The following is a 24,384-nucleotide window of genomic DNA, read 5'->3' as shown; positions in this document are numbered from 1 at the left end:
ATGGCATCTACAAACTGTAATGCCAATGATTGCGTGTATGAGGATTGTTATTATTACACTCCCGCATATGATAAAAATGTCATGATACTACAACATGTCAGATTGGTTACTATGTGGTCAAGTCAATTTTATTTAAATAGTGCCAATTCACAACAGAAGTTATCTCAAGGCACTTTACACATTGAGTCGGTCAAGAACCAAACTCCTAAACAACCAACTGAACCCCAAGTGGCAAGGCAAAACTCCCTCTAAGGAAAACAGCATAGAGGGCTTAACCGAAAGAACAATGGGCACAACAACAGCTGTTGGTTGTAGTGCCATGACATCATCGTGAAACATGCCTTCCACGATACGATACAATACAAAGAAAATGAAGAGGACATTACAGAAACAAATAAAAATGCAACCCTCATCTACAACCCCAATTCTAATGAAGTTGGGACATTGTGTTAAACATAAATAAAAACAGAATACAATGATTTGCGAATCATGTTCAACTTATGTTTAATTGAATACGCAACAAAGACAAGATATTTAATGTTCAAACTGATAAACTTTATTGTTGTTTGCAAATAATCATTAACTTAGAATTTTATGGCGGCAAAATGTTCCAAAAAGCTGAGACAGGTGGCAACAAAGACTGACAAAGTTGAGGAATGCTCATCAAACACCTGTTTGGAACATCCCACAGGTGAATGGGCTAATTGGGAACAGGTGGGTGCCATGATTTGGTATAAAAGGAGCTTCCCTGAATTGCTCAGTCATTCACAAGCAAAGATGGGGTGAGGTTCACCTCTTTGTGAACAAGTGCGTGAGAAAATAGCCGAACAGTTTAAGGACAATGTTCCTCAACGTACAATTGCAAGGAATTTAGGGATTTCATCATCTACGGTCCATAATATCATCAAAAGGTTCAGAAAATCTGGAGAAATCACTGCATGTAAGCGGCAAGGCCGAAAACCAACATTGAATGCCCGTGACCTTCGATCCCTCAGGCGGCACTGCATCAAAATCCGACATCAATGTGGAAAGGATATTACCAAATTGTTTTTCAAAATTGTGGACATTGTGTCCTCCGGGGCAAAGAGGAAAAGAACCATCCGGACTGTTATGGATGCAAAGTTCAAAAGCCAGCATCTGTGATTGTAAGGGGCTGTGTTAGTGCCCATAGCATGGGTAAATTACACATCTGTGAAGGCATCATTAATGCTGAAATGTACAGGTTTTAGAGAAACATATGCTGCCATCCAAGCAACGTCCTTTTCATGGACGCCCCTGCTTATATCAGCAAGACAATGCCAAACCACATTCTGCATGCGTTACAACAGCTTGGCTTCGTAGTAAAAGAGTGCGTGTACTAGACTGGCATGCCTGCAGTCCAGACCTGTCTCCCGTTGAAAATGTGTGGCGCATTATGAAGCGTAAAATACGACAATGGAGACCCCGGACTGTTGAACAGCTGAAGCTGTACGTCAAGCAAGAATGGGAAAGAATTCCACCTCCAAAGCTTCAACAATTAGTGTCCTCAGTTCCCAAACGTTTATTAAATTTTTGTTAAAAGAAAAGGTGATGTAACGCAGTGTCCCAGCTATTTTGGAACATGTTGCAACCATAAAATTCTAAGTTAATGATTATTTGCTAAAAACAATAAAGTTGGCAGTTTGAACATTAAATATCTTTTCTTTGTAGTGTGTTCAATTAAATATAGATTGAACATGATTTGCAAATCATTGTGTTCTGTTTTTATTTATGTTTATCACAACGTCCCAACTTCATTGGAATTGGGGTTGTGTAACTAATTATGCGGGCCTGGCTAGCTGCCTAATGTAGCATGTTATGAAAAATGATATTGCTCTCTAAGACGTTCATAGAAACGTTCTGCATGAATTAGCCAAAAGAACATCTTTATACATTGCATGAAAGGATCTTCATCGACGATGAAAAATAATTACATTTAATCAAATCGAACACAGCTGCAAACAAACTAAGTTTTTCTATGAATTGTGTTTCAAAATGTTTTTAAAAATGTGTAAGGAAATAGATAAATGAGTCAATAAAGAAATAATACAAACATAAAAAATATACTAAACTACACGCTTCGATAAGATAGACCTATCCAGCTCCAATGGCTAACTACATCAGCAAGGTTGAGGTTTTCTTGATTAAGATTATGTTTCTGTCAGGGGAGAAGCGACAGTAAAACAGGCCAAAATCCAGCTGTCAGAAGGTGAGGCAGAGTAAGAGACTAGTTGTTGCATATTGGGTGTGGTTTAACCAAATGCGAGCGTCGAAATAAGTCTTATTTCGAGATTGAAACATTTCTACAGAGGTAAAAACTGGTCTCGTTTGTGTCATCCAATCGGCTCGCGTCCTTATTTTGTCTTGCTGGAGTATCAGTCGCACTGTGAGATATGCACGGTTGTATTCAGTGCCTGTATTTCTTTTAACAATTCATCCGATTCCTTTTGTGATTGTTTTTGGCGTGCAGTTAATTAGAATTTTATTTTTCTGGTGTCTGCATTCGCGGATTCTTCTTCCCGTATTGGGTACTAACCGCTGTCGAATTCATGTGTTTGTATTGGTAGTATTATATGTTAGGCTTTACAACAGTAGGATGAGGGCGAGCTGGAGTTTCGAAAGCGCAGACAGACAGCATCTTTCCTCAGTGCCTTTGAGAGTATGAGTCACAGCCTGGACTCATTCGCAGCCATTATGTTTCTTTCCTTTTTTGGAGGGCATAGGGTCGTTGGTTACCACCATCCAGACACGCGGGCAGCCCAATTGATTTTGCTCCTCAGATTTGTGTGGAATGAGACAGAGTGGACAGCGCCCCAACCCCCTCGCCAGGGAGCTTTGGATATTATTGTAAAAGAGAGAGTGGTTTTCTCCCCCTCTTTCGAGTTTTATGGTCCCCCACTTTTCCACCTGTGCTGACATGACTGAGACTTTACAATAGTTCTCAAAGAGTTACAAGCAGCCGGTGGGTGAGAAGTCCCTGCCTTTTTATTTTTTTTCTTTCTTGTCTGACTCTTTTTTTTTTTTTTTTTTTTTTTTTTTTTTTTTTTTTTTTCTCTTGACTAGAAAGATGGGGTGGGGGTTGGAATTATTGTGGAACATTTGTCAGGCAGCCAGTTGCAGATGCAGGGCCAACTGGTGATTTATGGCAACATCTGCACGATGCAAAGTTCTTGTATGTGCTTTTAATCATACAAAGAGTGGTGGCTGGAGTGGGGATTGAAAAAGAGATGGTCCAATGGGGTTTTCTGGAGCCTGTGCTTGGAATCCCTCCGATTACAACTTGTGTGAACATATTATATGACCGTGGGACTCGTGCGGCTTCGAGCTTCCAAACTAAACCATAAAGTCAGCTGGTCTTTGTGCCAAATGTCGGCTATTTCGGTGCTCCCACATGGTCGACGATAACCTCTGAATAGTTCAAATGCTTTGTCTCCTACGACAGAAAAGCCAAACCTTGAGTGGACATAACACAAATCTTCACTGATTTATCTGTCATCGGTTCTGACTCAAAGTGCGCGTGACCTCACATTCCGGCAGCTTGGGGCCACCTCGTTTTTCAAAATCTGTATTTCAGGGCCAAAAAAGCATTCACAAATGTTGTAACCAGCTTAGAGATCGTAAAAGTCAGACACAGGCCCCCCAGCACATTTCCTGAGCGTCAGAACTGAGAAATAATCATTTCTGCAAGCCGCCTGTAGGTATTTGATATCATAAACATCTGTCTGCGTGTCACCACATCTGGCAATAATAAAGACAAATTAGCTGCAAAGATTCAGTGTCTGGCTATGAGAGCATGCCACATTCATGTCCTGGCTGGTGTATAGAGGAGGGATAGCCTTAGGACCGGACTGGACGCTGTGAAACATGCAGTTTGTTCGCTGATCTGTGACCGGGACTCCCATCAGTCATCTGCCAGTCATTGGTCAACTTCCTGTCTCATTCCTCTCGCCGCAGAATCAAAGAGGGGAAATTATTCTGCAATCTCCCTTCTGCCCCCCCTCCCCCCTCCTGAGAAACTCTTAATCTAGCTGAACCTTAATTTCTCTTTTACAGCAGTTTCCTAAATGAGTAAATAAACCATTATGGAGAGTGTTTGTAGGGGAATAACAGCCGCCCTCCTAATTGTAACATGCACAGTTTGTTGTCCGCAAACACTAAACATAAAGGCAGTCGTGGATTGTCTGAAAGACTGTGTCAATTCACCAGAACAGCCAGTACATAAACACAGAAAATCAATTTAATTACGTAATTGTGGGGGCCAGGTTAATTTAGCAGTCTCCAGACTGAGGCCATGTCCACACAAATGACTTTTTAATAGAGCTATAACTCAGTTTGCACAAGGCCCTGAAACAAGATTGTTTGTTTGTTTGTTTGTTTTATTAACTGTGATATTCACGATTAACTGCATTTCCCCTTTTTCGCAATGTGTCTTTGCTATGGCGCCTTTCTGGAAATGCCTTTCCTCAGGCACTGATTGGCTAAACTGACATTACAGTTGGGGGCCAAAGGAGATCTCCTTTGGCAAAATATAGGCTACATTTTCCCATTAACTTCTCTGAATTATCTGCCAAATTATTATTGTTATTTTACATTTATAAAGCTTTGCACTCTGAGTCGGTTTCCACTTCTGTGTGGTTTGGTCTCTAACCTGAAACAATGCAGCAAGTTAAGGTTGTTTGGTTTGTTGACCCAAAGTGGATCGGTCCTCGAGCGTTCCTCCGCCACCAGATGTTTCCCAGGTGTTGGGGTATATGCTTTCTCCACCATCTTGCCTTAATCGCAGCCTTCCCAAAGCACTGGCAAGACTTCCAACAAACTCCCCTCATTCCTTTACAGTGGGGTAAAGGCGTACAAGCCAGCAAGGCCAGGTGTGCTTAAACTATGAGCTAAATGAGACATGCAACAGCCCATCTTGTACGCATTTCCATTGAAACTGGCTGAATCCAAACACGGACCAAAGAGACACAAACAAAATTTGACTGCATTTTACATAGTGACCCAAAACTGGATTCAATGTAAGAAGCTCAGTTATAAACTAAAGAAGCTGAAGGACTATTTCCAAGTGCAAGTTTCAACAGCCAGCCCCCGGTGCACAAGCACACCTTTTTTCCTCAGTTGAAGAAGAGGGAGGCCTGAAACAACAAACCACAGAGTAAAAGGGAGGCTGGCAGATGAGGGTGGGAGGCAGGCAAGAGGATGAGTCATTGACCAAACAAAGCGGAGCTGAGGCTAACGTACTGTATATAGTGCCATGATGTTCTAATTGGGGGCTTTAACACAAAAGAATGTAGTATCCAATTAAACGTTGTTCAGAATGTTGCTCGTTATAAATTACGTCATTAATGAGTGTGTTTGCAGAAAAGTAATCTTAGCTAAGCTTTACATGATGATAATTAGAATATACTAGACAAAAAGTTAAGTTTCACAACAAGCAGCCTTCAACATGGTGGGGATGCTGCACTGAAAATTGTACTGTACCACAAAAACATAGTTAAGTAGTTCGGAAATATTGTTATTATTATTTTCAGAAAATCAAGCCATAGAACAATAAGCCAAAATATTATTCCACTAATTACTGTCCACATTACTTTTTTGTGAGAAATCCAACTAAATTATAGTAGGTAAAGATTGTTGTAGTAGTGACTGCAGGAGTACAAAAGAGACATTTGAGTGAACATTTTTAGTTATTCGTATAAAGTGAAGCTGAAAAGACTGTTAAAATGGAGTGTTTAGATCTCTTTCGTTCATTTCAATAACATAACCACTACAAAAGCATACATATTTAACTGAGTTTCCCACCATATACAGCAGGAAAAACTGCAAACTGTGTTTTTTTTTTTTTTTTTTAAATACGTGTCTGCAGTATGTCAGCAAATAACATTACAATAAAATATGCCACCCGTACAATGAAATAGTCTCAAAGTTCTTTCTCTAGGTTGACACACCTCTAACTTCCTTGGTGGTCTGAACAAATAGCACTCCTAACCTCAGCCATATGCTGCCTTGCAAGCAACACTAAGAAATACTCCCCAGTGAATGTAGCATCACACATTCAGGTGTTTTTATTTTGTTTACATATGTGCAAAACATTGCTTCCTTGAAAGCACATAATACAAAAACCTGGCATAACTGAACTAGCAGGGCTGTAACATTCCCATACATGACAGATGTTAAGCAAAAATAATGTAATCTGTTTATATACAATTTACAAAATATAAAATATTTTTCATACAAACGTTTATATTCATCTATTTTATTTAACTGAAGCAGTTTCCACAAGCCTTCATATAGATGCTTGTACCTTTTTGTCAGAATGTCCTCTTTTACATTCACTTGTTGCACATTTCAGGAGTCTTTCATTCCAAAGGTGTCGACTCTGTGAGGTAGAATTATTATTTTTAAAATATTTGGTAATCTCTTCATGGAAAAACAGGAGCAAAAAGTTGCTTAGTCTCTCAGCTAACAGCTTGTTCCGCTCTGAGAAACAACGTCCGTCCTGTTGCTGTCAAACGGCTGTTCGTAAACATTGTGGCTCTGCTCCGATCCCGAGTCCTTGTTGCAGTTGTTCTCCTCGCGGTCCGAGTCCACATCGGGAGCAGTGTAAGGGTTCTCGTGGAGACTATTACCAGTACACGCTGCTGGAGGTGGGCCGTATCCAGAGTACAAGTCCTGCTGTCGCCTCCAGGGAGATTTCCCAAATGTGCCTAGATAAGAAAAGTGAGTGAGTGAGACCCAGGTCGGACACCTTTAGGATGGTCTTGTTTTTCACTTGTAGACTGTAGGAATGAGGTAAATTATGACTCACAAGACTTACCCATGAAGCCGTTGTAAGGAGGGGGACATTCATTAGCTCGGCTGTAGTTGGCTGCTTCTGCTTCCTCCATGGATGGGCAGCGGCTATTCTGGTGGCTAGAAGGGCCAAGATGGAGGCCGGCATTAGGGAGCTGCATCAGGATCGTAGAGGAGCAAAGGTCAAAGGGCTCTGAGAGGAGGTAGTCCATTCTTTTGGTCAGGCTTCCACTGTAGGTCTCGGCGCAAACTGGTCTTGGGTCAACAGAACACCCTGATGACAAGAAAATATGTTACACAGTGAAGCGTTGAACTTAATACATATTGTGGTGTAGATATAGAATTTAAACCCATGCAGACCTGTGTAGACCTCAGACAGTTCAGTGGGGTAGAGGTCTCGGCGAAGCAGTGTGCTTATTGGACCTTGGTAATGGCAGAGCAGAGGGTCAATGGATGCCGCTTCCATTTCAGCTTCACTTCCTGTGTCCAGCTGACAAAGACCTGTACAGAAGACAAACCTGTCAGGAACATGGAGAGACTTAAGCTTGTTATGGTTTGAAGTAAACGAAGGGTATTGTACCATTCATATCTTTAGGTTGCAGGTAGAAGCCGCTAATGGATGACGCCATGTACTGATGGCTACTACCGCTCTCAGATGGGATGTAGCCGTCCTGGCGGTCTGCAAGCGTACCTTGAGAGGAGAGGTAACTTGGGATGTCTGCTGGCAGGTTGGTCTCATCTGTTGCACAAGTAAATCAGTCTTGGTCACCGCAATCTGTTATACACTACTCACAAAAAGTTAGGGATCTTCAGCTTTCAGGTTAACAGATGTTTGATCCATGAATCAATGAATTTTATATGCATCTTGAAATTCCGACTGAAAGCCCAATAGCCTTAACTTTTTGTGTGTAGTGTATGTCTGCTTGCTTTTAAAGAAAAGACGATAGCACTCACCTGTGTTGGTAACACTGCAGTCTTCATTACGCCTACGGGTGTGGTAGATGATCACCACCCAAACTAACGAGGTGCCCACTACGCAGCACACCACAGCTATAATGACGATGCCCACTGTCGTCCAACCATCGTCATCCGAGCCCGTTCCGCCAATGATACCAACTCCGACCCCTCCTTGCACTCCGGAGTCGCAATTGGGGTTAGGTATGACAGACAGCCTGATGTTTCCCCTTTCAGTGCCCAGAGCGTTGGACATTTCGCAGGTGTACTTCCCGACATCCGCCTCAGCGGCGTCCACAATGATGAGGAGCTGATTGGCGGCGGCGAAGAAATGGCGCTCAGTCACCACCAATGGGCTGTCGTCTTTGGTCCAATTCAGTCTCGGTGCGGGGCTTCCGCCGGCTATGCATTGGAGGACGGCAGTCTCACCCTTAGCTACCGTTCGATCCATGAGGGGCCGGAGGAAAGAGGGCGTTTCTGTCAAAAGGGATGGAAAATAAATGCGATGATAATGACAAACCATTTCAAAACACGGACATCCTTTCTTCTGCATATGTTCTCACCTAAAACTGTTAGCGTAGCATTGGCAGAAATGGCCCCAGCAATGTTCTGAGCCGTGCAGCTGTAAACACCAATGTCCTCTGTCTTGACATCAACAATGAAGAACACGTCGTCCTCCGGCATCACATGCATTCTGCGTTCGCGGGCGGCGGGGAAGTCGGTGCCTCCATCCTTCTGCCAGGCAATTTGAGGTGACGGATGACCCACTGCGGCGCACTCTAGCCTGGCGGTTGCTCCGGCACGGATACTCAGGTCCATTGGCATCTTGGTGAAGGAAGGAAGCACTGGAAACAGAAGTTTATATTTAAATCAGATTCTTGGTGTACTTTGGATTGACAATATTCAAATTCCTACCAAGCAGTACATTTTGGCCTGGATAAGTATACCTCACATGATAACTTACTATTAACAGTGAGCCTGGCCTTGATGGAGTAAGAGGATCCAAAGTGGTTGGAGATGACGCACTGGTATTTTCCCTCACTGGAGAATTGGACGTCATGCAGCTGCAGGGTGGTTGTATACTCCGTCACCTCAGTCTCGCCACCGGAACCTCCCTGTACTCTCAAGTGAGCCTGGTTGTGGATCTCGGCGTCATTAAGGACCTCATTGTCTTTTTTCCAGGCGAACGTCATAGGTGAGTCACTGGAGCTCGCGGCCGAGCAGACGAATGTCACGTTAGCTCCTTTCAGGGCTGACTGGGTCTCTGGCTGTATGGTGATCTGAGGCTTTGGCAAATCATCTGCGTAAGAAAGAGGGATTTATTTTGCTGTATTAACACTCAGGTTTTTAATCTGGTTTTTAATATGAGACGACGCAAATGAGGCTCTCAGGGGGAGAAAAGAGCAACTGGCAAAGCGGAAAGGTTAGTATATTTCCATCAGGTTGCCTTCATTGCTCTCGTTTGGTCATCCAGGAGTCAGGGGAAAATATTGAACAATCTGGGTCAGTTCATAAATGGAAAAGGGGCTGTATAAATGGCTGTTTTTGAGGCGTGACGGCATGTGGCTCTCCAGTGTAAACGCATCGCTCACCGCACACGAACTCCTCGGAGCCGACGGCAAACACGCTTCTGCCCTTCAGCATCTGCGGGTGGGCGCAGCTGGCATTAATGCAGGGGAGGAAGGTTTGTTCTGCCACCCAGACTGGGAGCCACTTGAGCTGGCAGTCGCACAGCAAGCTGGAGGTGTTTAGACGCCTGTCAGGGGGTGAGAAAAAAACCCAATTATTTAATTTGTGTGGAATTCACTGCAAATGGGCTGGTTAACAATGATTTAATTAAGTTTATTAAAAGGGAAAGGAGAATGAAAACAGAACAAAAACTTACAGCTCTTGTAGATTCTTCATCTGAGAGAAAGCATTTGCTTGGATGGACATGATAGCGTTATTGCTCAAGTCTCTGTAGAGAACAGCAGTAGGTTAGGTTAGAAGCTGAAAGGTGTGCAGAAATAAAAAGCCCAAAAGAATGGCTGCAGCCATAGCGAGTTACTCCATCATTCTGTAAACTTCATTTAAGGTCTGAACTCCAGACCAATAAAACTATAGGCAGGAGCTTCCAGTGTTAATCAACGTTTGGCTCCTCAGAGCAATGGCTGCAAAAAAACTCAATCAAATGCAGCTGTTGTACACACAGACATTGGTAATCAATACAGAAAGGCAAACTTGCAACGATACAAAAGTGGACTCGTTCTCTTGGTTCTGTTTTTGGAAACAATGCGAGTGACTCACAGGTGCTGTAATGCATCAAGGCCAGAGAAGGACTTCTTGGTCACTGAACGAATTTGGTTTCCTTGAAGAAATCTGTGCAAGAAATGGGAAATACGAATTCATTTCACATTTTTCCCCAAATCAAAACCTTCAAGTTGAACAATCATAGTGGATTGATTCTAAACTTACATTTTCTTCAGTTTGTCCAATGCTGAGAAGGGCCCGTTCATGTCCTCTATGGTCCAGGAGATTTCGTTATTTTGGAGATCCCTTTTTTAGAAGAGCGAGACAAAAAACACATTGTTGAAAAATTCCATGCTTTAAGAAACTTAAATAACATAATAAAATATAAAAATGAATGTGAAAGGAGCGAGATTAGTTCAATTACTTTAAAAAATGTAGTTGTGGTTTTGTGGCTGTAGCTTCAAAAACAGTGTCAGCACGTATGTATATGGATTGTAACTGTGAATAGATTGTGCATTTGTTGCATTAAAGCGACTGATTAATTCACTGTTAATCAAAACCGGTCAACGGCGGTCCAATTCCTGATGAAAACTGCTCCCCTTTCTTATCTTTCAACATAGCAAAGTCATTGTGGTAGTTGCTTATCCTTTCAAAAACAGACAGAAATCCAAGAATGTGGGACTGTTCTGTTTTTCCTTCTCTAAAAGTCCAAGAATGGCCAAGAAAAGTTGCATCCCTTTCTCACTCAGTGATCAAGATAGAAGGTTTGTGTGTGGTTTTAGCGTTTAGTGGGTGTAGGTTGCCCTGAAGCAATGTGTGTCAACCAAGATGCACACCTGCCCTATGGTGACCCTAGCAGTGCAACTCACATTTGGTTCCAGTTAAAAAATCTCCACCAGACGAAATGTTAAGAAGTTCGTCTATGGGAAAGGAGGTGGTGGGGAGATGGGTGGATGGATGTGGGAGGGCATTGGGGGTGTTTTGAGGTCAGGGGTTGTGCCTCTTGGAGGTTTTTTTTAATGTATTTGGAGCGACCTCAACACGGTAATCTAGTTCACATCCCCAAAACAAATCAGGCAGGATATTTCCACTCAGGCATAGAATTGATGGTGGCGTTTGGAAGGAGGTGGAGAGGGGGTTTGGGGGCCAAGGAGCAACAAGTAAATGATTTGAAAACTTGCATTGCAACATTGGGTGTTAGGTTTGCACCAATTGCAGGGAGCTGATAAACTTAAAAAAAAAATAAAAAATAAAAAAGTCCTTGCTTTTGGTAAAGGGAAAGTTTTAGCAGAGTTTGGATTTTATTCGGACGAATATTGTACAAAAAAGTATTCAATGCAAATCAGAATCATCAGAATCAGAATCATCTTTATTTGCCAAGTATGTCCAAAACACACAAGGAATTTGTCTCCGGTAGTTGGAGCCGCTCTAGTACAACAGACAGTCAATTTACAGAACACTTTGGGGACATAAAGACATTGACAAAAAACAATTGTGCAATCTCTCACTCACAATGTCTGCAGGCTGGAGAGGCCTCGGAATGCTCCGTCGGCGATGAAACTAACACGGTTATTCCCAATGTGAAGCTCATCGAGCAGGCTGAGTCCAACAAAGCTGGATTCTTCCAGTCGAGACAGGTGGTTGGAAGAGAGGATGCTGCAGGGAAAAAATGAAGACACGAACATAAGAACAGTAGCACATTTATCTGTCCATCCAATTAAAAATGACGCACTAACTATCTCTTAAATTACATAAACAAAACTGTAATTCCAATAAATCCCATCAGATGGCCTATTACGGTACAGTATAATATATTACTGTTACTTCATAATAAGCCTATTTACTTTTATCAACTCGTATTTTATGCGAGTAGGAGGACATCAAAGTTCGCAACAGTGTTTTTTCTTCATAGGAGGGTAGGCCGAGAGCAAATCAGATAGCTGGGTATGTTCCCAGCCGGCTGGCGGCATGTTTACTTGCCGGATTGTGATAACAGTGAGTGAAAAGAGAGGAAGGGGGGGAAAAAAGGACAACAACCACCTCTCAGTGTAAAAAAATAAAATAAAAGCCCCAGTGACTGCTGCTATAAACACTCGTCACAACAAAGGAAACGTAATCTAGAGCAATCCAATTCGGTAATATTGCCTCATAGTTTGGGAAAGTGACTGACTGGCTTTGGTAGTGGAGGACAAAAAGTAGGTTTAAAAAGCGACATAATTTTTTTGGTGGCACTTTGTTTGAGACTGAGTGGCAAAACAAAAGAGACAGTGCTTTGTTTGTGTGTATTTTTGCATTTGCGCGGTTCTTGGCGTCAGGAGGAGCTACAGTGTGAGGAAGGGCAGGCGGGGGTGCCAGAGAGGAGGAGAGGCCAGCGCAGAGAAGTGTTGGGAGTTCAGAGAGTGAATGGAAAGTGAGGAGGGAATAACAGAAGGAGGGTAGGAGGAGGGGGAGTTAAACGAGGGGCCGGACTCACAGCTCGCTGAGTTTCTGGCAGAACTCCCAGGCGTCAGGCCGGATCCTGTTGATGGCATTGGAGCCGAGGTGGAGCTGCTGCAGAGTCAGCAGGCCATACAGCCAGCCCTTGCTCACCTCCGTCAGGTTGTTGTAGTCGAGCTGCCTGCGGGACCACACACACAAAACTCGTTTTTTTACACTTGGAAGATTGGAAGAACAGAATCCCGATTTGTTGAAGCACTTACAGGACTTCCATATTGCTGAGGCCCCAGAAGGCCCCGTCCATTAAGCGACTCAGACCATTCCTCTGCATCTTCAGAGAGCGAAGAGCGTGCAAACCGTGGAACGTCAAGCCTTCCACCCTGCGCACTCGATTCCTGCTTAGCTCTCTGAAACACACAGCAACACACACTCAAACAAAATAAAATAACAACTTAATAACATAACAAAATAATACAATTAAAAAGCATAGCAGTTAATCCATTTTCAACACCGCTTATCCTGGTTAGGGTCACGGGGCGCTGCAGCCTTTCCCAGTTGACTTCGGGCGAAAGGCGGACTACACCCTGAACTGGTCGCCAGTCAGCCGCAGGGCACACATATAGACATGGACAACCATTCGCACTCGCATCGTCACTGAGTGGGAACTGAACCCACGCCGCCCGCACTAAAGTCAGGAAAGTGTACCACTACACCATCAGTGACTGCATAACAGTTCAACAAATTTATTTTAAGTGACACTTTATCAAGTTTTAAATATTTTTAACACTCAATTCTTTCATTGAAGACCCAACTCATTCAAAGATGAACAAAAATGCACCCCAATCCAAAAATACAAATGATTCTAGAATCATCTGTGCATGTGATGAAAGAATGCACAGTGCGTGTAGATATATTCAACAGTACTTGGATGAAATCAGGTTTTTTTTTTTTAAAGTCAGGATTATGCTGAAAAGAACAACAACTATTTGGACTATTTGGATAAGTTCCCTATTAAGAGGCAACCTTCAATTTAGTACATTCCTGTTTTTTTCCCATAAATTCCTATTAATTCCCATGGAAAGTTTCCAACTTTGACAATTCCCAGAATTTGCAACCTTATATATATATATATATATATATATATATATGTATATGTCAAGTAAAAAAAAAAAAAAAAAAAAAAAAGTAGCTCACAGGTGTTGCAGGTTGGGTAGCTGGAAGAGTTTGGCTGGGATGGAGGAGAGACGGTTGCGGTTGAGTCGGAGAATCTGAAGACTGCTGGACAGATTGGTGAAGCAGCCTGTCTCCAGTGAGGAGATGCGATTGTTGTTCAGGAACCTGAGCGGAAGAAATGTGTCAGAAATGTTAGTACCAACATGATAAATTGGATAGGGAACATTTAAAAATCTAAACCAGAGATGGGGTTTCAGAATACAGTGTTGTTGGATATTTAAATGATGAATATTGATGTAAAAATCCATGTCTATGTGCAAAGACTCACAGGCTCTTCAGAGGCAGTGTGGGGAAGGAGTTGGCCTTGATTTCCACAATGTTGTTGTTGCTGAGGTCGAGCGTTTCCAGGGCAAGGAAAGGCCTGAGCTGCTCCGTAGCGATCTTGGAGAACCTGTTGTTTGCTCTGAAAATACAGAGACCGTCGCTCCAATAAATGACAGAAATACTGTGTATTTGACTAGCGGCGTGCACCCATCTCACGTTGCCCCATACGCAAACAGTGGAGTTCCTCAATTAGCTGGTGGTTATGAACAAATATGACAAACCGTCACAGGCAATGCAAAAGCTTATCACCCAATGTGACATTTTCAGCAAATTACCCAATGTGATCAATGCCGTTGAACCAAACACCTGTTCTGTTTAGCGATGTGTTATTTTGTTTATAAGGTAATTACCAACAAGGTATTAAAAAAAGTAACCTGCCAATTACTTGGCTGATGAATACCATTCCCTCAGTGAAAGCATGCCTTGGCACAGGCCAGCAATTTCCTGAGTTGCACGCCTCCTAAATTGCAGTGCAGGGACTGCTTAGTTATAAACAGAGGCTGTACAGTGCCCTCTTTGTGCATCGCACTCTGCTGCAGAAAGGGTAAGGGGGAGGCAGGAATTCCCTCCAATGCACCAGACTACAGGCTTCGTTTTCAGTATTCATTGCGTTGCTTGCAGCCGCTCTTCGTCCCCTCCTCCAGATACACCTTACTGACCAGAGTGCTGTTAGTTTTTCTGATCCCGTTTTTCCGCTAAAGCAAGAAAATAGAGGGCAGTTTTATAATGTCGGTTTAATTCGGGATGTGGTGTTGTTGATATTTTGTTGTGGGAATATTTAATATTGTGTGACCTACAGGACCGAACGCTCCATAAGAGCCGTAACAAGGGAGAAGTGCATTAACTTGCTTTACACATCTTAGGAAAGGTCTGAATGCTTACCATACCTTTTCATTGTCAACAATTGTTCTGTAAGACATTTAGCACCATGTCATTGGTGTACCAACGCCATCGGTAGAGTACCAACGGTTGCTTGCTTAATTTGTGCATTAAGTCAGCAGTAAATATTAATTTAAAGGAAAGCAATATGGAAAGGTTGAGCTGTTGAAAATAGTACTGTAATACAAGGAACATTCCTGGTAATCCTGACATGCAGTTTTGCTCTCAGAGCTTCTTGTCATAATCGAGGGAGTCAGTTGTAACAATGGCTTGGGATGCCAATAAGTGATTAAAACTACATTCTATTTATCTTACATTTTATATTCATTGGAATAGTCTTGTCTTTCGGTAACGGTATGATATAAACACACAGAGGGGAGGATTTTCAGCAGGCAAACAAGGAGCCGGCATGGATGGCTGCCCGGAGAATTTGGCTGGACTGTGGGGCGACGGTGGAATAAAACCCACCAGAGCATGTCTCTCCCCTCTGAGTCTGAATTGGAGCATGGAGCCCAGTGAAGACAAGCTGGTGGTTGGCAACATGTGGGGGAGCAAGATAGCTGCTCCAACAGCATGACTAAAGATGCATAGGAGATTAGGAATTGCATATGTTGTATAGTACTTGAACGTCGTATCCTAAGTAGGTCGTATCCTAAGTAGGTCGTATCCTGATATAAAATGGCACACTTTAAAAAATAAATTTAAAAAAAAAAAGGGGGGGGGGATCATTGTCAGCAATAAAATTGCACAGGCACCTTCTTTGTTGGGAGATTTGCAAAGGGCTTTGCACACACCACAGCCCCCGGCTCCTAAACAAAAGCGCCACACACCACCTGTATCTCGGTTTTCATGTTCCCTTGACTGGCCGCTGAGAGAAGGGGGCTCGAGAGAACCAGCCTTTCCAGTTTCTCTCTCGGGGTTATCTGGGTTCTTCCTGCCTTAATCAAAAGGATGCTAACCCTTTTTAGTTAAAACACAGTCCTTTGAGTTCAAACAAGTACACTTTGAACGTGTTAACCGTTGTTGTTATCAGACACTAGGAAGTCAATAACAACTGGGGGTACCTTTTGCATTGACTGCACACTGTAAACTGAGGCAAGTTGAAGCAATAGCATACGTTGGTACCAGGAGCATAACTTCCTTGGTATTACTCACATTATAACTTCAAGTGATAAAATATGCCAATAAAAGTTGCAAAATATTGCACGACTTTACTGGGCTTCAACTGCCGTCAAGCCTCTCACTTGTACAAGTTGCTGGGAGCTCTTTAAAACTGAGATTGCTTTTGCTAAAACTGTCCTATGATCGTGTGTGTGCATGCGTGAAACGTGTGGTGGTGGAGTGTATGTGTGTGTGTGTGTGTGTGTGTGTGTGTGTGTGTGTGTATTTGGTATTTCCTATTGGAAGAAGAACTGAGTTTTGAGGAGTCATCTGACGACTCGCGCTCGCTGCAGTGGCGCCTATAATGAAAACCAGGACTTGCCGTCAAAATGTTCATCTCTGCGCGTATCTCACACCAATAGATGCTCGGCTTTACAGTTTTAGGCATTCGAAATTGCAAATGCTCAGAGAGGCTCCTTGAAGGTGAATGAGTTTTACATGAATAGGAATGATGAGGGTTATTATGAGAGTCTCATCGTGAACTATTTTCCTTTTTCCATGTCAAGTGTACCGACCCTCCTGAACTTCTAATCAGACCTGGGATCTACAGGTCATTTGTTGCAACACGGTCTTGGGGATTTAGTCGCGGTGGGGTAGACCACCTCCATAAATTCCTGGGAAATTGTTCAATTAATTTAGATGATCACGACTCAATTACTACCAGCTGCAGGGTTATTGCCGTTTGTTTTTACTCGAAGCTGCGAGGTCAAGGATGTCGACGAGAGCTGCCGCTATGTCTGACTGGCTGTTTGAATAGGTGGTATTTGATACCCTGAGGTCTTCCCCCCTCCCCCTTACTACCCTTTCAGCTCTGAGAAATTGAAGTAGGGAGAGAAATTCAGGAAAAATGTTCGACTGGAGAGAGAGGGAGGATGTCACGCAACACAGGCGGTAAGAACGCCAGTGAGAGATTTTTTTTTTTTTTTTTTTTGCTTTTGCTTTGTGGCCACTCTTGCACTTCATTTTGCTTTCAACACATTTGAAAATAATTACTGTATGTTCCTGCCACCGCCAGATGCTAACAGTTTGGATTCCCAATACAGGCTCATTTGCAGGCACAATAAGAAATGTTCAAGGTCAACAGTGTTGTTTTAAATGCACACAGCCGACAAACATGGCTCCATCCATCAACTTTGCATGGTCAATGGTGGTCTGGAGCCTCTCTCTGCTGTCTTTGGGTGAGAGGCAGGGTACACCCTGGAATGGTCCCCAGCCAATCACAGAGTACATATAGACATACAACCATTCACACTGACACCTATGGACAATTTAGAGACATTACTGGACCTAACAGGAAAAGCAGAAGCAGTGATTTGAACCACAAAGATCAGAACTGTGAGTCAGATGTGCTGAAACAAGGCTCCTTATATTTTAATTCGACCCTTTTTCCCCCAGAAAGAGCCTAATGTAGGATAATTTGCTCTAATTTTCTAGATAGTAGTACTTGGCTAGAGCAGCAATCTTAAAAGCAGGATCTGCCCCACAATTCAAATGGTAGCCCATTTTTTTTACACATGCCCTTGGCTGAGCATGTGTAAAAAAAAAAAAAAAAAAAAAAAAAAAAAAAAAAAGAAAAATACATCATAGTAGACCATCCTGTACTATAAAGGTTGTTTCCTGAAAGAAGCCTGAAATACTGGCCATCCTGTCTGTCTGTTGTCTTGGATGAAAACGTATAGCTGGAGGTGACACTTGGGCAATAAATATGAAAACAAATTGTCAAGTGAACGCCTTTGTGTCGGAGACGGATACATTCTTCCAAAATAACTTTACGGCGGTTGGTTTGGTGAGACATGCCAAAGAAAGGAAAGATTGTTGAGGTTTCACACAATAGTATCGCCTGTTGTCGAGAAAGCACGTACTGGTTTCTCTTGGTGAGAACATATGATAGAGAGTGGAAAAAGGTCCAACGGCACATTGAACTGCAGTATGTTTGGATGCTTGTAATGAAAATTATTTTATCCAGAATAGCCACCGTTACTGATTGCCATCTTTCTTTCAGGTTAAAAATACATCAGCAGCAGGAGCCACGAAACAAAACATTTTCATTGGCATTTGTTTTTCACCATGTGACCTGTCTGGGGCCAGCTGCCATGTCTGCGACTGCCCAGTCTGGGAACCAGCTCAGGCAAAAAGGTTCGCACCCTCCCCTGGGAAGCCGGCACTACTGTACATCAGGCAGCATTGACAACCGGACAAGTACCAGAGTACACCCCACAAAAGCCCTCTTGAAAGATTTACTTACAGAACCAATGTTGTGATGTTTGACGCGTACGGTCCCAAATCAGGCACTGTGTCCAGTTCATTGTGGTTCAGCCTGCTGTGAGAGGGGAAAAAAGAACACAGTTAAAAATACAGCTCGGCGTGGCTAAGACAGTGACAGACGTTTTGTGTTTATTCTAGGACGCTCCAAGCACCAGCCACCACACTTACATTTCATTCAGATGTTGCAGTTTGGAAAACAAAGTGCTGTCGAGCACCTGCAATTTGTTATGGCTCAGGTCCCTGGGAAGGGGGGGAGAGAAGAAAAATAAGGGAAAAGTATACACCATGGGCCATATTACTCAGGCGCTACACAAATGTAATTACACTTCGGATTAACATTGCAAACACAGAAGTAGGCTTATCACAATAATTGCTATATTGTTCGATAATAAAATGTACACGATAGTTTTTCCGGATTCGATAAATTGTCGTTGCTGTGGTGAGCCGGCGATTAGATCACACAGTGAGCCGACAGAGTTGGACGGCTGTGTCATTAGCCGTGAGTGGGCTCATGGAACGTCGGCAGACTGGTACACTCTTGCCGGTGTTGGCTCCGTCCACTACTCCACAGCCTTGTGCAGTGCGTAGATTCACACAACAGAGACACTTAAGGGAAAGTTAACTGTTTGTTGTCTATTTCAGACCCAGGGGGATTCATATTACCGAGTAAAGAAAAAGAATTGGATAGAGAATCAAGAAAGGAAATAACAATAATAATAATAACAACAATACTGATTCAAAAGCAATAAAATACATTGTAAAAAAATAATAAGGGCGGGCCTTATTTTTCATGATTTTAGAGGCATTGCAAAACCCACAATATTATTGTTTAGTGATAGATTTTGGGAAAATATAGTGTCTTAAAACATTATCGTCACAGTTCCACATAGTCTTATTGTATGAATGCTCATGCTATTCTGCAAAAAATACCTCAAAACCTGCATGGAGTAAGACAAAACATGTTCAGGACTTTATAAATATTGCTAGTTGGTTCCTTTTTTGAGTGATACTCTGCGTCCAATTGGACTGTTCCGGTGTCATCACTATACTGCTCAAAGCCCATCGGGAGTGTACTTGCATATGTTACTATTCTCAGGAAACTGCCATTAAAAAGCAAAGAGAGGACAATATGCAAGCAAATGATTGTTTTGACGTGTTTTATATGACTCCCAAATGCCTAACAAAACTCACAGCTTTTTCACATTTAAGCCCAAGAAGTAGTAAAAAGGCTTAATGCTGCTCATGTTTTTCCTTTTGTCTTTCTGACATAAGAGAGAGAGCACACGCCAAACAGCTCGCCTCATCTCGAGGCCTGTGCTGACACATCTGGCCAAAAGCAACAAACGGATCCGTTACTCAGGGATGACTTTTCCCTCACGAGCTGAAGGGAAGTCCAAACCTGGCGATGGATTTGGACTCTGGGGCTGGAGTCAAGGTTTTAGTACTGGCCGGGACTACTTGTCTCTTTCGAGTTGTATCCAGGCTCTGGTTGATACAATAGTTTAAAGTAATGTGCCTTCAATAAAAGCTGAAAAAGGTGTGCAGTAAACTGTCTGGAAAGCAAGTCAGGCCACCTGGTTGCCATTTTTAGCTTTGAATTGCGTTCCATGAGATCTTGATTTTGGCCGGGACCTCTTTTGGAGCTCAAATCCGTCCCAGCCTAACTTGAGCTGTGCTTGGCCACGTCTCAGAAAGGGTGCGAGTCTTGCTTCTTTGCTTTTTTTGTGGCCTTGTTTTGAAGACGCACCTGAAAACCGGTGTGAGGAGTCTGCCAAGCGGGGCCTTGTGAGCTATAAAGCCATGGAGTTATTGACGCGGCTGCACACGATCAACGCTGTGGTGCCAGACCCCCTTTTTTTCTTTAAACCTCCTCCCCATGCTGCCTTCCTCATCTGGAATCCATCAAGTTACACTGGGAGGAGGGGAGGAACCCGGTAAATTATTCACAATGTCGGGAAAAGTTACACTTTCATGGTTTTGTAACACCTCTGCTGAAATTTCAGGTGACCTGGTTTTCGTGTTTTACTTTTGCTGTTAAATAGAACCACTCGTTTAGCCTTTCAAAGAATGCAGCTATGTGCGTTGTTGTTGTTTTTAGTTCCAGTACTGGGGACCATATGGGAAAGGTGTCCTATCACGAGGCCTAGATAAACCCCGAGTGGCTCCGACACTTCCACTTCCCTCACAAAGCAGGGCGGGAGTACGGCGAGATAACGCTACATATACAGGCCACGGCCTGCATAATATGTGAGAACGTGCAACTCGACCTTCTTATCAGGAGCTGAAAAGTGAATGAAGGAGTTACACCTCAGCTGAAAGAGCTGTTATTAATGTTTGTGGATGGAGATAACACTGACACATGGCAGCGGCAAATCCAGAAATTTACAACAGAGTGATATATGCTGCTTTACTCAAGTTGCTAATAATTCACATTTTTGCTTCTGTATGGCCATAATGATACATTTTAGTTTAATGCTGCCTTGTTGTTTGGTAGAAAAGTTAAGTGAATCTCATTTAGCAATGACCATGATGTCAGTTGTCTGGAATCTATTGCTGATTAATCATGCCTTAAACGGGATTGAGGCAAATTGGGGTGCACTTGTGAGCTGCGATCAGCAGAGGCGCTGTTGAGTAAACTAGTTAGTGGTCTACAGAAGGGCAACATGTCAGCATCTTAAATTAATATAAAACTATTTTTAAAAAAGAGCAATTGGTTCGCCCAATAGTCAAATCTAATCAGTACTTGTTACTACCCATTATTTTTAAAAGTTTTATCTGGATTAAAAATGTTGTGTGCTTATACAGTATCAGTGCCATCTTGAAATGGCAATGAAAACACATTTTCATGTTGCAATTGTTATGACAAAAGTGGGCTTAAATCACCCATCAAAACAAAACAACAAAACTAGTAGAGTTCAGTACTATTTAGATATGATCATAGCACAAGTAAATGAGAGGATGGCAATGCATGCCACCACTCACTGTTGAATACGGTATTGAAGTCTATCAAGGGAATAGGGCATCTTGACTATGTTGTTATGTAACCTCCCACGTTTCCATGGCTTCTTTTTACTCCTGTTGCCTCCTTTCGCTTTCTCCTCCCCTCCGCCTCCCCTTTTATTGCAAACTAATCCTACATGCCCCTCCTTAATCAGTACCATGGCTCTGGTGTTGCTAATTCAGCAGAAATAATGGGGTGCTGGAAAACAAAGGGCCCCGCCAGTTTAAGGGGTTTAAGATGTGCTGGAGAGCCACTCGTAAATTAGCATGCCAGAGTGAAAAGAGTTTTCCCCCCATGTAGAATGTCGTTCACCCCCCCCCCCACACACACGCACACATTTTCTTTGGGAGGCCAGTCTTGATTACCAGGCGGCCTCGGCCTGTTTTCTCTGGCAAACGTAAAAGTTTCCAGAGCAGTGACTCCTCAACATTAAGAATTCAAATGTAGGATCTTTGTGAACAAGGCCTCGAATCAAATGTAACCAAATGTGGGCTAATAAAAATGATCTGGCTTTACGCAGATCAATAAAAAAAAAAGAAAAAAAGTCCAGTATGAATTATTGTCTGTAAAGTAGAGCACAGCATAGAGCGTGCCAGTAAACTATTGTTTGCTATTTTGGCTGCTTCCAAGCGGACAAATGAGAAACAGATAGCGCTGTAGGTGGAAACACTCAATCTGGTTTATGTTGTGAGAATGACACATGACAGCTGATTTTTTTTACAAAATTGAATCCCAATTTAAAACTTGTTCATAACACTGGTTCTACACTCTTTTCACGTTACCTTTTTTATAACCATAATAATAATAATAAACCAACAGACACTGAGGGGATTAGTTTACAATGATTCACCCTACACAAAGGCACATTGATGTGTAAAAAAAAAAACTTATTTGGCCCCCAGGAGCTCCACTTACTGCTGTGAGGGACATGCATAAATAAACCCCTTTCAAAAATAGATTAATGAGAGGTTTAAAAAGATGTACAGAGAGTACAAGTTTAAAAACCAGAGCAACATAAAGGGGGACAAAATCACCAGTCTTTGCAATACTCCTCATGTGGTTTACAAGCCAGCCACTTTTCACTGGGAGAGGAATGTGGAGCATCTCAGTGCCAAGCTCTCCCTCCACTGCTCATTTAAGTGTAAAACTCAAGAAAATGAGGAAAATTGATAAACTTACAGTTGAACCGTCCACTCCGGGAGAGAGTGCGGGACTTGTCCCCTTTTCAGACGACTGCAGTCCACTAGATCCCCAAAACAAGCGCACGGAGCGGGACACGTCCTTGTGTTCGCTCCAACCCCGAAATGTGTACCCCAAAACAGCAAAAAAACCACCAGGGAACCCGCATAAGTGCCTGGCTGCATGGAGGAAAACATTTTTACTTTCCCCCGTCCAACAAAAAAGACACCTCAGAAGTGTTTTTTTTTTTTGTGTTTTTTTTTGTTTTTTTGCTTGCGCAACAAATCCCCCAAAGCGTGAGAGAAATCCAAAATGTGACGATGCTGGGGGGACACAAAGTAGATCCTTTTAAATCCTCTTCCGTGTTGTTGTGCCGGTCATAATGGTGAATAGTGAAAGAAAAGCGGTGGTCTCGCACTTGATCATTCCTTCCGTCAAACTTTTCCGAGTGAGCGCTCCTCTCTGCTTGCTGTTGCACTATGTGGACTGAGGGTCCCAAGAGCCGCATGAACGCTCAGAAGAGGTATGCGGGGGGCGGAGCCCAAGGCCGTGGGGGTTGTGGGTAGTGTAGTCCAAAACTCGCTCCTCGATACAAGCCATCAAAAAGCGATGGATGGATGGATTGTTTTGGATAAGAACACACTTAATGCAATTCATATTTGTTTATCATGTTAAAAATACAATCAAAAATAGGCACGTCTGTTAGCTTTTTTTTTTTATTTTTTTATTTTTTTACACCAATACCAGTACGTGGGAGTATTGACTCTTGAGTACTCACCGATACAGAGTACAGATACCACTAGTACTTTTGATAAAATTTAAACTAACACAATGGCAGCCGGGTATATGCACAACCTACTTTGGAATTTGGAATAACAGTCCTTCCTTCTCGCTCATGTAAATGGGGAAGGGGAACTCAATAAAGCACCCGTAGGAACTTTAAACATCTATGATGTTTTTTTTTTGTTTTTTTTTAACACAAGGTGTCACCACTGAGCACAGCACTGACCAAAGATGACAATAGCCAATGTATAGGCTTTGTTCCTCTTTACATATTGTATCATATTTGTATAAAAAAATGATGACCATACACTAACCTTTGTCTGAAGACAAGAGCCACAAAGATTTAAAAAAAAATATATTTTTTTTGCTAGTCCAGGTTCAAACAATCCTGTCATCAACCAGTTGTTTTGCTAGTTATTGCAGCATAAACCGGAAGCCCGTTTACCCGTTTCCCGGGTTTACTCACGTAATGTTCCGCATTGCGGATTGTGAACAAAGACCCTACTTCCTTTCTGACGCGCATGATGATTCACCGATGTGTCATAGCACTGCAGTGTACCACCAACTACTGACGAGGAGGACTTGCTTGAAGTCAGATTTTATTGCGGTATCCGCAGCCTTCACAAGTACCCGATATCTCGAACTCAGGCCGGTATCGTCCCGATACCGACACCTGGGATTGCCCATAATCCCGTTACTTGCCCAGCCCTAAAAAATATATATGTATATCTATATATGTGATAAAGAAGAACAATGGAAGTCTATTAATACATTGAATCAATTCAGTTTAATATCAAACTTTTTTTTAAATGTATTCTATTCATTATCTTAATTTCTTTTTAAATTCTCAATTAAATTAAAAAGAAAACGCATTAGAAATTAAACGGCACAGAATTAATCTTGGACTCAACATAATACACTTCCATTATTCTTCGTTATCACTTTATGAATACATTTACTGTACAGCTCACATTCTGACATTTGGGATGTTCAACATGAACCGCTTTAAATCAGACTATTTGAGCAATGTCCATGTATATCAATTATTACTAAGTTGTTATTGTCAACTAATATATTTCACCAAAGACCTAAATTTACGACCTTATTATAGCGATAAAGTCCATAACAGAAGC

The 24,384-nt window shown here is 42.4% G+C and overlaps 1 protein-coding gene across 2 annotated transcripts; it reads right to left on the bottom strand.

Moving 5' to 3' along the window:
* Positions 1-6,065: 6,065 nt before the first annotated feature.
* Positions 6,066-22,940, bottom strand: lrig3 (leucine-rich repeats and immunoglobulin-like domains 3). 2 transcript variants are annotated; one of them, XM_061668179.1, is made up of 19 exons: positions 22,469-22,940; positions 18,457-18,528; positions 18,269-18,343; positions 13,928-14,062; positions 13,621-13,764; positions 12,690-12,833; positions 12,464-12,607; positions 11,503-11,646; positions 10,216-10,296; positions 10,048-10,119; positions 9,647-9,718; positions 9,354-9,517; positions 8,726-9,061; positions 8,325-8,606; positions 7,762-8,238; positions 7,388-7,546; positions 7,168-7,308; positions 6,824-7,081; positions 6,066-6,722 (listed from the first exon to the last, which is right to left on the bottom strand). In XM_061668179.1, exons 1-19 carry the CDS (start codon positions 22,663-22,665, stop codon positions 6,478-6,480), a joined length of 3,342 nt encoding a protein of 1,113 aa, XP_061524163.1. In that variant the 5' UTR covers positions 22,666-22,940; the 3' UTR covers positions 6,066-6,477. The 2 variants fall into 2 exon arrangements, with proteins under 2 accessions (XP_061524163.1, XP_061524164.1); XM_061668180.1 differs by having other exon boundaries at positions 6,833-7,081.
* Between the last annotated feature and the right edge of the window lie 1,444 nt (positions 22,941-24,384).

This window comes from Phycodurus eques, chromosome 22, assembly GCF_024500275.1.
Source record: "Phycodurus eques isolate BA_2022a chromosome 22, UOR_Pequ_1.1, whole genome shotgun sequence".
Taxonomy (NCBI): Eukaryota; Metazoa; Chordata; class Actinopteri; order Syngnathiformes; family Syngnathidae; genus Phycodurus; species Phycodurus eques.
Note: the sequence above shows the minus strand (reverse complement) of the source record. Positions and strands in the feature narration are given on the sequence as shown.

What these genes read in the sequence shown, in the direction of transcription:
- lrig3 (XM_061668179.1), bottom strand. Translation starts at nt 22,665, where the DNA reads ATGTTTTCCTCCATGCAGCCAGGCACTTATGCGGGTTCCCTGGTGGTT. An exon ending in TTGGACAAACTGAAGAAAAT is followed by an intron (nt 10,120 to 10,215) that starts GTAAGTTTAGAA and finishes TTTCTTGCACAG; the next exon opens with ATTTCTTCAAGGAAACCAAA. An exon ending in GCAACCTAAAGATATGAATG is followed by an intron (nt 7,309 to 7,387) that starts GTACAATACCCT and finishes TCTTCTGTACAG; the next exon opens with GTCTTTGTCAGCTGGACACA.